The 12,227-nt window shown below is 35.3% G+C and overlaps 3 protein-coding genes across 3 annotated transcripts in view; 2 read left to right on the forward strand and 1 right to left on the reverse strand.

The window, feature by feature from the left end:
• Positions 1-1,065: 1,065 nt before the first annotated feature.
• LOC117101572 (late histone H2A.2.2-like) lies at positions 1,066-1,659 on the forward strand. The gene has a single exon (XM_033241553.1). It carries the CDS (start codon positions 1,092-1,094, stop codon positions 1,467-1,469), a length of 378 nt encoding a protein of 125 aa, XP_033097444.1. The 5' UTR covers positions 1,066-1,091; the 3' UTR covers positions 1,470-1,659.
• Positions 1,660-1,730: 71 nt separating this feature from the next.
• Positions 1,731-3,896, forward strand: LOC117101573 (histone H2B, gonadal). The gene has a single exon (XM_033241554.1). The coding sequence runs from the start codon at positions 3,356-3,358 to the stop codon at positions 3,722-3,724; it is 369 nt and encodes a 122-aa protein (XP_033097445.1). The 5' UTR covers positions 1,731-3,355; the 3' UTR covers positions 3,725-3,896.
• Positions 3,897-7,515: 3,619 nt separating this feature from the next.
• Positions 7,516-12,227, reverse strand: part of LOC117101574 (isatin hydrolase-like) — a 6,548-nt gene continuing 1,836 nt past the window's right edge. The window contains exon 2 of the mRNA XM_033241556.1: positions 7,516-9,153. Coding sequence (XP_033097447.1) covers positions 8,448-9,153 — 706 coding nt within the window. The 3' untranslated portion in view covers positions 7,516-8,447. The remainder of the gene's footprint in view (positions 9,154-12,227) is intronic.

Here is a 12,227-nt window from a genome sequence, read left to right on the forward strand (position 1 = left end):
ATATGATACAGTATGTCGTATCATGGAGGAATTCCTCTATGATCGTATACTAGGTGTTTCACTCACCTTTGTAATAGGCGCCATTTCAATTTCATTTTAATGTAAAATATATGTCGGCGAGCGCTATTGTTGAACAAAACAATTTTTGGCGTTGTAATAGGAGCAAATACATTCTTTGAGACCCCGTATATTTTTAAAATTCATTGTAGTAAGATCTGTTATAATTCCAGTTAAACAAATAATGTAGTTCCTGATGATAAAGGAGACGACGTCTTTAATTTCCAAAATAATTAAAGCATTTTCACGATTTTTCAACGGGAAGAGGACCATTAGGTGAAAAGCAGAGTTCTTCGTTTAATATTGAATAATATATTGACACAATTAGTATTAATACTGTTAATGTTATACTGTTTTCTTACTGGTTTTATGTTGCAGTACTGTAATTAAATTAGGGTTAAAAATAAATAATAGCTTCGCATAGTTTTAAACTGTTTGTGCTTTGATGTAATGTAATGTAGTGGGATTTACTATAGCGCATTACACCGAAGTCTCAATGCGCTAATATAAAATAATAAAAAAGGATAAGAAAATCCAACTAAAGATTCTATGCTAACGAACTAAGGAAAGGAACCAAAATAAAAGGACTATAGCAGAAGAACCGCACATCATCGCACCGTTCTCCCGCAATTTAAGACCATTGTCAAACAATGGTATGGGTGTCTATACAGTAACTAATCAATCTTTTTACCTTTTTTATTTTATCACAAACGATATATCCATAACTTTATCGACTATTTTAATAATTAAATAATACTGTGAATTTAATAAAATGCTGTATATCTGTCACTGAGTACAGTACTTCCTTGCATCACTGACTGCCAATACATTTGTAAATTAACGCCAGAGAGAACAATAACAGCTATTGGCAGACGATTGGGTAATATCAGAGCTAAGGCGAGACTGTCTGCGATTGGTTAAACCAATAGGCGCTAGAAGTCAAACGCAACACCCGAGTGGGCTATATAAACGAAGCTAATCGCCGAATTAGCATCATTCTTGATTTAAGTAATAACCGAAGATCAAAATACAATATGTCTGGACGTGGTAAAGGAGGAAAGGCTAAGGGAAAGGCCAAGAGCCGATCAAGTCGTGCTGGACTTCAGTTCCCAGTCGGTCGTGTCCACCGATTCTTGCGAAAGGGTAACTATGCCTCTCGTGTCGGTGCTGGTGCCCCAGTCTACATGGCTGCCGTACTCGAATACTTGACTGCTGAAATCTTGGAGTTGGCAGGCAACGCTGCCCGTGACAACAAGAAGAGCAGAATCATCCCCCGTCATCTTCAACTTGCCATCCGTAACGATGAAGAGTTGAACCGTCTTCTCGGAAGTGTGACCATCGCACAAGGAGGTGTATTGCCAAACATCCAGGCTGTACTTCTGCCAAAGAAGACCCAGGCCAAGACCAAGTAGATCTAATCAACTACTGTATCTTCACAAACCAAACGGCCCTTTTCAGAGCCACCAAATACACAAAAAAGATTTGAAACATGGCTGCTAAATTGTGTGAATTTGATGTGACTAGTGTGTTTCTTTTTCTATATATAAAATAATTCAATATGCTATTTGCAACAATAACACAGTATTATACATTTAGGATGAGGGAGATGCACCCATATAGCACGGTCACCCTGGATAGAAAATTAACCATCAGATAAAATGTACAGTATTGTATGTATGAAATACATGAAAATGTATTACGGTATTTCTCCGTCTCAGTTAATTCATCTTTCTTGAATAGTACGGTTAAATAGATATATTCATAGACCGTGTGATGGATAAAACAGGTACTCAAACCATAACTTTAAGCTATCAGATATTACAACAGGTATAACAAAAATGTACGCAGAATAACCGTTCTTGACAGCGCTTGTAATCATTACTAAACTAGCAAAATGTTCATATTTATTTAAAACACACGTATTGCAGTGACAATATTTTTTTTGATACAGTGAGGTAGAGTGAACAAAAGTAGGCAATTTTAATCTTAAGATAGCAGAATAGTAACACTATTTGGACACACATTTATAGCAATGGTAAAAATATGAAAAAATATAACAAATACACTGAATATACTGATCTCGACAAAAAAGTACAGCCTTGACCCAAGTGGCACTACATATACAGTGTAGTTCTTTTCTCGTTTGTGATGAAATCATCACATTAATTCAACATTTAATCATAATACTTCCTAATATAATGTTTAATATTTTACTTCAGCTTTAGGCACTGGTCAAGGATATACCAAACAGTGAACACATTTTTATAAGAACCCGTCAGAGGCTGAAATTGCTTAAAAATGAAAAGAAACAAATTGAGGCTGAGATACAATGTCCATTTTCTGTAACTTATGTACAGACGTGTGGCTATATAATACCCTCTATACAATGATTCCTAATCTGGGGTCCACAAAAAATAATTAGGGGTTAATTTTGAATATATTGCAATTTATTTATAAACAAATGAAAATACAAAGTTGAATATCAAAATTCGGAGAGAGAGAAAATAAAGTGATGCTTATCCTATGAAAATGGGAACCAACTGACCTATACGTAGGGTTTTTTATAAATTGGAACCAAAGGGGAGTGAAAGGTAGGTCAAGTTAACCTGTGCATACCAATGTCATGATCAAAACACATCAGTTGTCACTGGTATTTAGCAAGGCTAATAAATTGGGCCTAGGTAACTGTACCAAGGTTATTACCATTATAGGTAAATACTGAGAATTCATATGGGATAAAAAAATTTAAAAAATACAGGAAATACAGTTCAGTACTGTACTTGAATGATTGTAATTTATAAATTCAAACATTACAAATAAAAGTCCAATATTTATAGATGCTACAAATTAATTGTTGTCAAGTTAGCAGAATAAAATTAATCATACCACAGATACTATATTTACACACATTATTACTGTATCATTATCCGCCATGCTATAAGCATTAATTACTGTACTGTAGTGTTAATTACTTGTATTTTACTCACTTTGGAAATTGGGCGCCATTTCAACTTCATTGCTATTGTTCTGTGACTCATTTTGGGCTTGTTGAACAATTTTGGGCGTAACAGGAGCTAGAATAATAGGTTCTTTGATAAGGTCTGCTAGGCGGTTGATAAAGCCCACATAGTATAATTATCACCAATTCAATAAATCGCGCGTTTTTAATAGCCAATAGGAAGCCTTTGAGATAATACGATAGCGTGGGAAGTCCTACTTTGCATATCTCACTCTATAAATACCGTGCTCGTTGAAGAGTTCGTCACTCATCTATTCGTAGGCTACATACATAGAAAACATGCCTCCAAAAACTTCAGGAAAAGCTGCCAAAAAGGCCGGTAAGGCTAAAGCCGTTAGATCTGGCGACAAGAAAAGAAAACGTAAGCGCAAGGAGAGCTACAGTATCTACATCTACAAGGTGTTGAAGCAAGTTCACCCAGACACTGGTATCTCCAGCAGAGCCATGGGAATCATGAACAGCTTCGTCAACGATATCTTCGAACGTATTGCCGGTGAAGCATCTCGTCTTGCTCACTACAACAAGAAATCCACCATTACCAGTAGGGAAGTCCAGACAGCTGTTCGTCTTTTGTTGCCCGGTGAATTGGCCAAGCATGCCGTGTCTGAAGGCACCAAGGCTGTCACCAAGTACACCAGCTCCAAGTAATCAAGACGGCGCAATTTCAAACCAAACGGCTCTTTTCAGAGCCACCAAAAGTTCAAAAGAGATTTGTGTGCAATATCTGTATGTGCATGTTTTCTATATTTAGTTTAAATATTCTGAACATAATATAGAAAATGAATCATTTTATAAACGTAATACACATTGAGTATATCGTCATAATCGTATTATTAAAGTATCTTAATTATATCAAAATACAATACACACAATTTACTAGTGATAATATACAACAAATAATCTACAAGGCAGAGACCTACGTTATTCATTTGCCTTTATTTATACATGAAGTAATTTTCCAAAATAATTAAACCATCACGGTATTTCGATGATGGGAAGGTATACGGTAAGGATTGTGGGGGGAAAGGTTATATACTGTCTCTTATACACATCTAGATGTGTATAAGAGACAGATATATATATGGATAGGCCTACAGCAGGTTATTGAATCTGCTGTGCTGCAAATCTCTAATAAATTAAGAGAACCCCAAAGTGAACGCCACGGCCTCAGGAATCTCGATTTGAGTCTGTCGGGTCCGGGGCAATGTCCGGATCAGCTGCTGGTGATAGGCATAATACCGAGGTTCATCAACTTGGGTTTCACTTTGGGGTTGTCTTAATTGATTTGAGATTTGCATTACAGCAGATTCAATCAGTGATGGAGACAGGATCTGCCCGACGGAGGTGCTAAAGGCCCGACGGGAAATGGGCTAGTGGAGCATCACTTGGCTGGGGGCCATGGGGCCGCCGATGGAGGTCCAGGGGGCTTACCCCCTAGAAACCACGGATATTTGACGAATTATGGCGAATTTTTATGACTTATTTGATAGGCAGCGAGCTACTATGACTTCATGTAGGCTATGTTTTCTAATGTCGAAATGAGCTTCCAAAACCATTTTGAATAAAACAAGAAACAAAGAGAATGCAGTAACCATCTAATTTATTTCCAAATCCTCTTTATCTTCAAGGTGAACGCCTACATTTTGGAAATTTTGCACGAAATCTGACAACCACGCTGTCAAGGTCGAGGTTGCTTCCCCTATCGCGATGTATTCCATGCATCATGAGGCTATCCGAACAAGCATTTGTCATAACAGAACGCAAATTATTTTTTAATTAGTCTCATTGAACTATTATTATTAATTAATTAATTATTAATTATTATTATTATTATTATTATTATTATTATTATTATTATTATTATTATTATTATTATTATTATTATTATTATTATTATTATTATTGTGATGAAAAGTTAACACAAATAGTTCAATGAAAACAATATGGTGGCTAAACGAAAATTACATGTAAATTTTTTGTTTATTGGGGGGGGGGGCTCTGGCGCCACCTCTGGATTCAATAATCTGCTGTATCCCTTGCTGTGCCATTTTCGATAGGTGATGGTCTGCGACCTGTAGACCACACACAATAGGCCTTAATTGTAACTTAAAGAGCACTGGTGAATATTTATTACTTCGTAATTTGCATAACGAATTATTTATAAACCATGGGTTCCTACGATGTCATTATTTACAGTATATAATGGCACTCTACCTCAACGGTTATTTATATATAATTGGCAGTAAGAATCCATTATTTAGATATAATGACTTTGACTCAATAACACGTGTGCATTATATACATATAATGAGTTTGAACTTCATTGAAGTCCAAGCATTATGTATACATATAATGGTTTTGCAACTGCTATTTATATGTAATGAAATGTAAAAGCAGTTATTTATATATAATGAATTTGAAGTAAATTCGTTATTTACATATGATGAAATGAGTGAACTTATTATATATACATAATTGTAAGTTACTTTTCATTATTTATATATAATTATTTGTTACCTTTTCATTATTTATATATAATGGAATCAGTGAACTTATTATATATAAACAATTGTAAGTTACTTTTCATTATTTATATATAATGATGCGTTACCCTTTCCTTTTTTATATATAATGAAACCAGTAACCTTATTACAGTATATATAAATAATATTTGTTTACCCTTTCATTATTTATATATAATGAAATCAGTAAACTAATTATATATAAATAATGAAAACGTTAACGCAATTATTTACATATAACCTTTTAGACGTAAATGCATTATATATAAATAATAGGTGATCTATTCAATTATATGTTAAATAATAAATTATAATTATATAAATAATTGTGTTAAATAGTAAATAAAATTTACACTTGGCGCCTCATATGAGTCAGGGATGGCGCCAGCAGGGCCAGTCGGGGAGAGCTTATTCGAGAGCGGCACTTAGCGATCACGTTTCTTGAGCTCTTATTCGCAAGCGGTGGTTATTTGAGGATTTACGGTATAGAAGAGATTTCCAGTTTCTATCCTTCCTTATGCAGATTTTCTAAAATAACCTTTCTACAATGCGTCTCATTTTGATCTGTATATATTGCGAATGCACAAAGATCAATCAATAAATTTAATTCGATTGGATAACGCTCTGAATCACCGGCACATAGACTACATAATGATGCATCCATACGACAAATTAATAATAATACCTGTTGTATTTTCCGCCAAGAAAAACAAACTGGGAAAACCTAAAAAAATGTAATTATAGGCCTATGCTAGTCTGGAATAGCTCAATCATTTCAAAACTGAATAACTTCTATGCTCAAATTAATAATTTGTCATTTTTAGGAGAAAATACATTTTTAAGGGTCTACAAAAACAGAATAGAGGAAAGGTGTCTTTACAGTACTCGGGCGAATAAGCGCCCGGGTGCTTGAATTTTTTTTTTTTTTTTTTTTTTTTTCACTTTCTGAGGGGCGTTTTTTTTTTTTTTGCACTTTCTGGAGGGCGCTTATTTAAACGGGGCGCTTATGAAAGCAGAGTGGAAATTGAGGGGACTCTTATGGAAATAGATGAAAATCGATTGGTTCTTAAGGGAATTATTCAACTCAAGAGGCACTTTTTGAATGAAAAAAGATATAAGGACATTACGAATGGTGGTGCGGCGGAAAAGATAATCGTCCAGAAAACATGGCTCATGTCAAGAATGCTGTGAATTTACATACTGTAACAACAAAGTGGTGGTTAGTGGTTAGCTTGTTGGCCATCTGCCGATTGAGGTTTTCTTGAAAACTCAAATGAGAATGTGCTAAAGGTGCAAATTGTCGGAAAAAGAAGAGTAGGACTAGGCATAGACAAATATGTAGGAGGAGGAGTTGGAAATATACTGCTGTCCACCCAGGGATCGGAGCTCTCATCTGTCCAAGAGCTATCCTCATTTTGATATTGACCAGTAGAATGTAATTCAAATCATGCCAACAACCACAGTCCCAGGATTGGTTGAATTATTGACTTGCTAAAAAGAAAATCTTATAATTATTATTGAGGGGGCACTTGTTCAAATTAGAAGGGGTGCTTATTCAAACGGGGCGATTAAGGAAATTTTCACGTTTATTCGAGAGGGGTGCTTATTCAAACGGGGCGATTATGCGCGCGTACGGTATTTGACGATTTGACAATCTGTTAACTGGGAATATTTTTTTTTCATTAATTTCTGTACTTAAATTTCCGGTAATAACTTACAGGTACTTACTTATTCAAATTAGGCGACTCATATGTTTTTTAGCATACATCTGTAATTCACATTAAGATAAACAAAGCAAAAAAAAAAACAAATGTTTTGCCTTTACTGTATAAGGTAAAAGGCAGTCGAACTTGTACTGGTCGAAAGTGAAGTGACATCAACTATAAAAAAAAAAATATATACAGTTGGACAAACACGTATGAAACAAGATAGGCCTACTTTTATTGTGATTATGCATATACAAATATAATTCTTGTAACAATTTCCAATGCTAGATTACAAACTAAGAAAGCATCACACAAGTTAAAATAAAATAAGCCTAAACATTATTTAACAGACCTTTTACAGTCCTACTACATGTCATTACCTTGGCAACCAGGAAATTTAAGAATACAAAGATTATGGACGTAGTGGCGTAACTAGGGCGGCGGGGGAGGGGATAGTGAAGAAGTTCGCACCTCCCAGTCACCCCACCCAACGATTGAAAATGTTCGAAGCAACAAATTCACACTATAGTAGTTAAACACTCACCATATCACCTTACATTGCGAGCTGGCGCCCGCTTACTGTATTTAATCATCGAGCACCCCCACCCCCGACGCGATTCATCGTCGGGGACAGTCTTAAGCTGTCATGAGAAATATTAAACATGTTTATTCTACGACGCGACTGTCCCCGACGCAAACCATCGCGTCTCTGCGTTTAACTCACACACCCGACGCGAAAACAAATCGCTGTCTGAGTTTTTTTTTTTGGTTTTTAGATACGCCACTGTATAGGCCTACGTGTTGCAAGTAGCAACGTCACTTTCCCTCCTCTCTCCATTATTGATAGCCATTACAGCATTTTTGTGGTATGACAAATTTACTGTAGAAAGTTAATTCTATAACTGAATAGACGGTATAAATAAGTGGCGGCGCCAGAGATTCCCCGACGATTCACGATTCAGTGTCCCCGACAGAGGAGCAAGATTCCTTTAGACCCACAGGATTACGGGAAAATTAATATTCATCTGTCTGGAAATTGCACTTGAGGTTTATCACAATTATCCAGACGGGGGTTGCCTGACGGGGTCTGTCCTCCCGCCTACCTCATTCCGTAATAGCCGCTGGCGCCGCCACTAATTTAAATTAGTTGAGGTACTGATTATAGACTATTAAGGCGATGCTTATGAAAAGACAAAAGGTCGCAGAGTGTCGGCTCTTCATGACACCATTAGTATCGGTATCTCCAACGATGGCAAAAATTCTGACCGGTGCACCACTTCCATCCTTGATATGCATTGGAAGAGCGTAAACTGTACTACCCGATGTTGGCATGTTATCAAGGTTTGCAACATTTTCAAGGCCATAAATATTTTCGTCCATAAGTTTAACGTGGGTAGAAAAAGTAGTGCTCTGGCCGTAATCGAGAGAAGGTGTGTCGATACCTACACCAACAACGTCACGATTTCCAATTAGCCAATCAGCTGCATCTGGGCTGATTCCTGGAAAGTGAAGAAGAGAGGTGCCATTTGCGTCAATATAAGTGTCATTACGATCCGAACCAAAGTACGAAGCACGGTCTGGGTAGAATTTACCCCAACCTGTGAACACCATCAGTATGGCGCCTTCTGGTATATCACCATTTGTTTTCTCCCAGGCCATCAAATCCTCAACCTCAAGTAATGCATCAGGATTTGTCGACGCCTTGGAAGAAATGTCAACCTTTACACCTGGTCCAATGAAATGTTCCTTTGGAATTGCATCGACTCTCTGCTTTCCCTCTGAAAAATGTGCTGGGGCATCCAAATGTGTACCAGTGTGCTCGCCCATCTGGAAGCTATTCGTCTCATACCTTATAAATAGAAATATTAAGAATAGATGACTGTAAGAACATTTAGTAGGTGGGCCAGTGAATTTATCAATTCAAATAATTGAAGACCCGTAAACTTTCAAAATCTGGAAGGTATTTATCTAATATTAGGAGTATAGATAATAACAAAATTAATACATCGTCCAGTTGTTTTATAACAAAATTGAAGAACCGATCGTCGGCCTACATCGCTATATACAGCAAAGGTTAATTACTTCAATTTGGACCACCGTGCTGCAAAATTTCCCCTCTTTCCCAAGGTGGTGAGGAGCTTACTCTATCCTTTAGGCCTATAGAAAAGAAATTGAAAGTAAGAATGAAAATAAAGTTGAATGGTATTTTAAAGCCAATAAAAGAAAAGTGTATTAGCAAACTTATGGTGGTTAGGTTATGTCGGAATATACGGTAACGTTTCCAACGTTTAGTTAGAAATTACGTTATAGGCCTAAATAAATACTGTACTGTACTACAACAATTTCTGTGAGCATCGTAGCTTTTATTATAACGTACTGTTGTTAGTTGCAAAGCTTGTACAGTTACCGGTAGGCTTATCCTTAATGCTTTACGACGTTATAAAATATCAAATTTATTATTATTTATTATTAAGGTTGCAATACTTTTTTTTATTAGTCAGCAGATGAATCAGAAGATAGATTTAACCTGCAGATAAGGCAAAACTGTCGGAACGTTTTGTCCACTGTCTTCATTAAATATTGGTGGTCATATTATAATACTGGAGAGTACAGTAGGCTTATATTCTTATAATAAAAGGCACGTCATTTATGTAGCCTTATCAAGCAAGGCATCATCCTCAGGACTTAGGCCAAGGCACATGTATACACACACAACTGCTAGTCTTTGGTAATCTATTTATATGACAACACTTGCAATGAAAAATTGAATATACACTTTTTTTTTCTTATAAGAACACATTTTATAAGAACACTGAGGCTGAAATTGCTTAAAAGTTAAGAACAAAATAAGAACAAATTGAGGCTGAGGTAAAATTTCAAATGAGGTTTATATTTTTAAAAACCAAAATATTATATCTGTACATTATGTGCAGTAGGTTAGACTGTAATACACTCTATAATACAGTACAGTAGGTGTACCTATCTGACATTTGGGGGCCATTTATTGTGGGGTCACTTTCACCTACATTCCAGTACAGTGCATACTGCCGTACAATTAAATAATCTTTTGTTTAAAAGGTGTGTAAACTAAGAACAAAATAAGAACATTTTGAACCTGAAATCAGCCAAAAAATAAGAACACTGAGCCTGGGCAAAATTTTACTGGTTCTTATTAAAAAAAAAAAAAGTGGATTCATAGAGGCCTAGCATTTTATATACCGTAGTACTGCATTAAATGGCCCCCTGCATCAAATCACGAAGGGGCAACTCATTCTCGATCTAGGCCTAGATTCTGTACCATGAGAGTGACGAAGTCTACGTAAAGTTTTGTGCATTCAAAGTGTATGAATATTTTGGTCGATAAGATAATCTAGGCATCTTGGACTAAAACTTGGGATGTGGGGATTGAGTACTTCAGACTTGGTAAGACCGTGTTTATGACTGATATATGCCACCCAGATCGATATGTCACTAGAGCAGGGCCGCGCCAAAATAAGAATCCAAGCAAGGCCTAGGCCTGCGTGCTTGCTTAGAAATTAGATTCCTCACCAAGCGAAGAATTTAAAAGGCGGATTTTCTAGGAATACAGATCATTTCGGTCGCGGTTTGTTTTCAACAAATATATGGAGCGCCAATGGAGTTTCGAAACGCTAAATTTAATATAACTAGGCCTAATTATCATTGCAAGTTCGTCAATCGGTTTATCATACTTTTTTTATTTATGTTTTGTATTTCTAATAAGTAACAACAGGTTAAATTAATACTATTATTACAAAACTATCAATTAATATTATCGGACGGTTTTTATTTTCGTTTTGTTATGAATCCTACGCTTTCTACTACATAACAAATACAGCAAATAAAATAAATACTAAAATATGATATGATGTTATATATTATTATTATTATTATATTATTATTGTTATTTATTTACATTGTATCTGGAAAAAAACAGCCAATTTGTCAAATTACTGTAACATTAGTTTATTAACAATTACTTTTATTAGTAATAAAGTTTGTTATTGTTACTATATTACTGTATAACTTGGTGCTATTTTTCTTTTTTTTTACAGAAACAACGCAGATGTTACGAAGTTGACCGAGTTTGAGATACGTTTTTTGGTTCTTGCTATATATATTGATATAATTTTTATTAATGCTTGAATCAAATAAAAATCTATGGAATAAGTATAGTCAATAGATTTGTTTCGCATACGTTTTTTTTCTTGTCTGTTACGTTTCCATTTACCATAAATGTTCTGATCATGTTATAATAATATTGTAAAGGAAATATGTATTTCCATATTTATATTTTCCATATAAAATTATCAATACATTGATAATTGCATGCGGTACATTTTAAAAGCCTTTTCATGCTTCTGTTATATTCATAAGCCCGAGAAAATCACCCAACTTGCTAGGCCTATTTCTTTAGTTGCATATATTGGAGTAGGAATATAACTGTGAAAAGAAACGTTTCCACATATTTATTGCCATGGTACTCTTAAGGCGAAGATGACACAAGGTTTGTGATTTCTTGTTTGCTTTATTTCCATTTTTGTTACATTATTGCAAAGACAGAATTAGGTCAGATGCTAAAATAGACGACTAGCTATTTCTAGGTACAAACACATGCGCTGAAGCGCAGTTCACCACTTCACGTGTGTTCACCTACTTCATGAAACCAGTAACTTCGAATAGTCTGCGCTGGCTGCTGGTCATGTTTATAAAATAAAAAAGTAAATGGATAATAAAATATATATTTGTTATATGATTTCATGTGTAATGTAAATAAAGACGTATAAATTTTATGTATATATATATATATATATATATAAATCAGTAGGTAGACGCAGACAAAATAAACTGCTACGATACTTTGACTTGTAGGAGACATAGAAATATTTATTAGCGAAATTTTCG

This window comes from Anneissia japonica, unplaced genomic scaffold (genome assembly GCF_011630105.1).
Source record: "Anneissia japonica isolate Jap-2015-1 unplaced genomic scaffold, ASM1163010v1 scaffold17412_len611537_cov169, whole genome shotgun sequence".
NCBI classification, from domain to species: Eukaryota; Metazoa; Echinodermata; class Crinoidea; order Comatulida; family Comatulidae; genus Anneissia; species Anneissia japonica.

Excerpts from the sequence above, each read along its gene's own strand:
- LOC117101573 (XM_033241554.1), top strand. The coding sequence starts at position 3,356 with ATGCCTCCAAAAACTTCAGGAAAAGCTGCCAAAAAGGCCGGTAAGGCT.
- LOC117101572 (XM_033241553.1), top strand. The coding sequence starts at position 1,092 with ATGTCTGGACGTGGTAAAGGAGGAAAGGCTAAGGGAAAGGCCAAGAGC.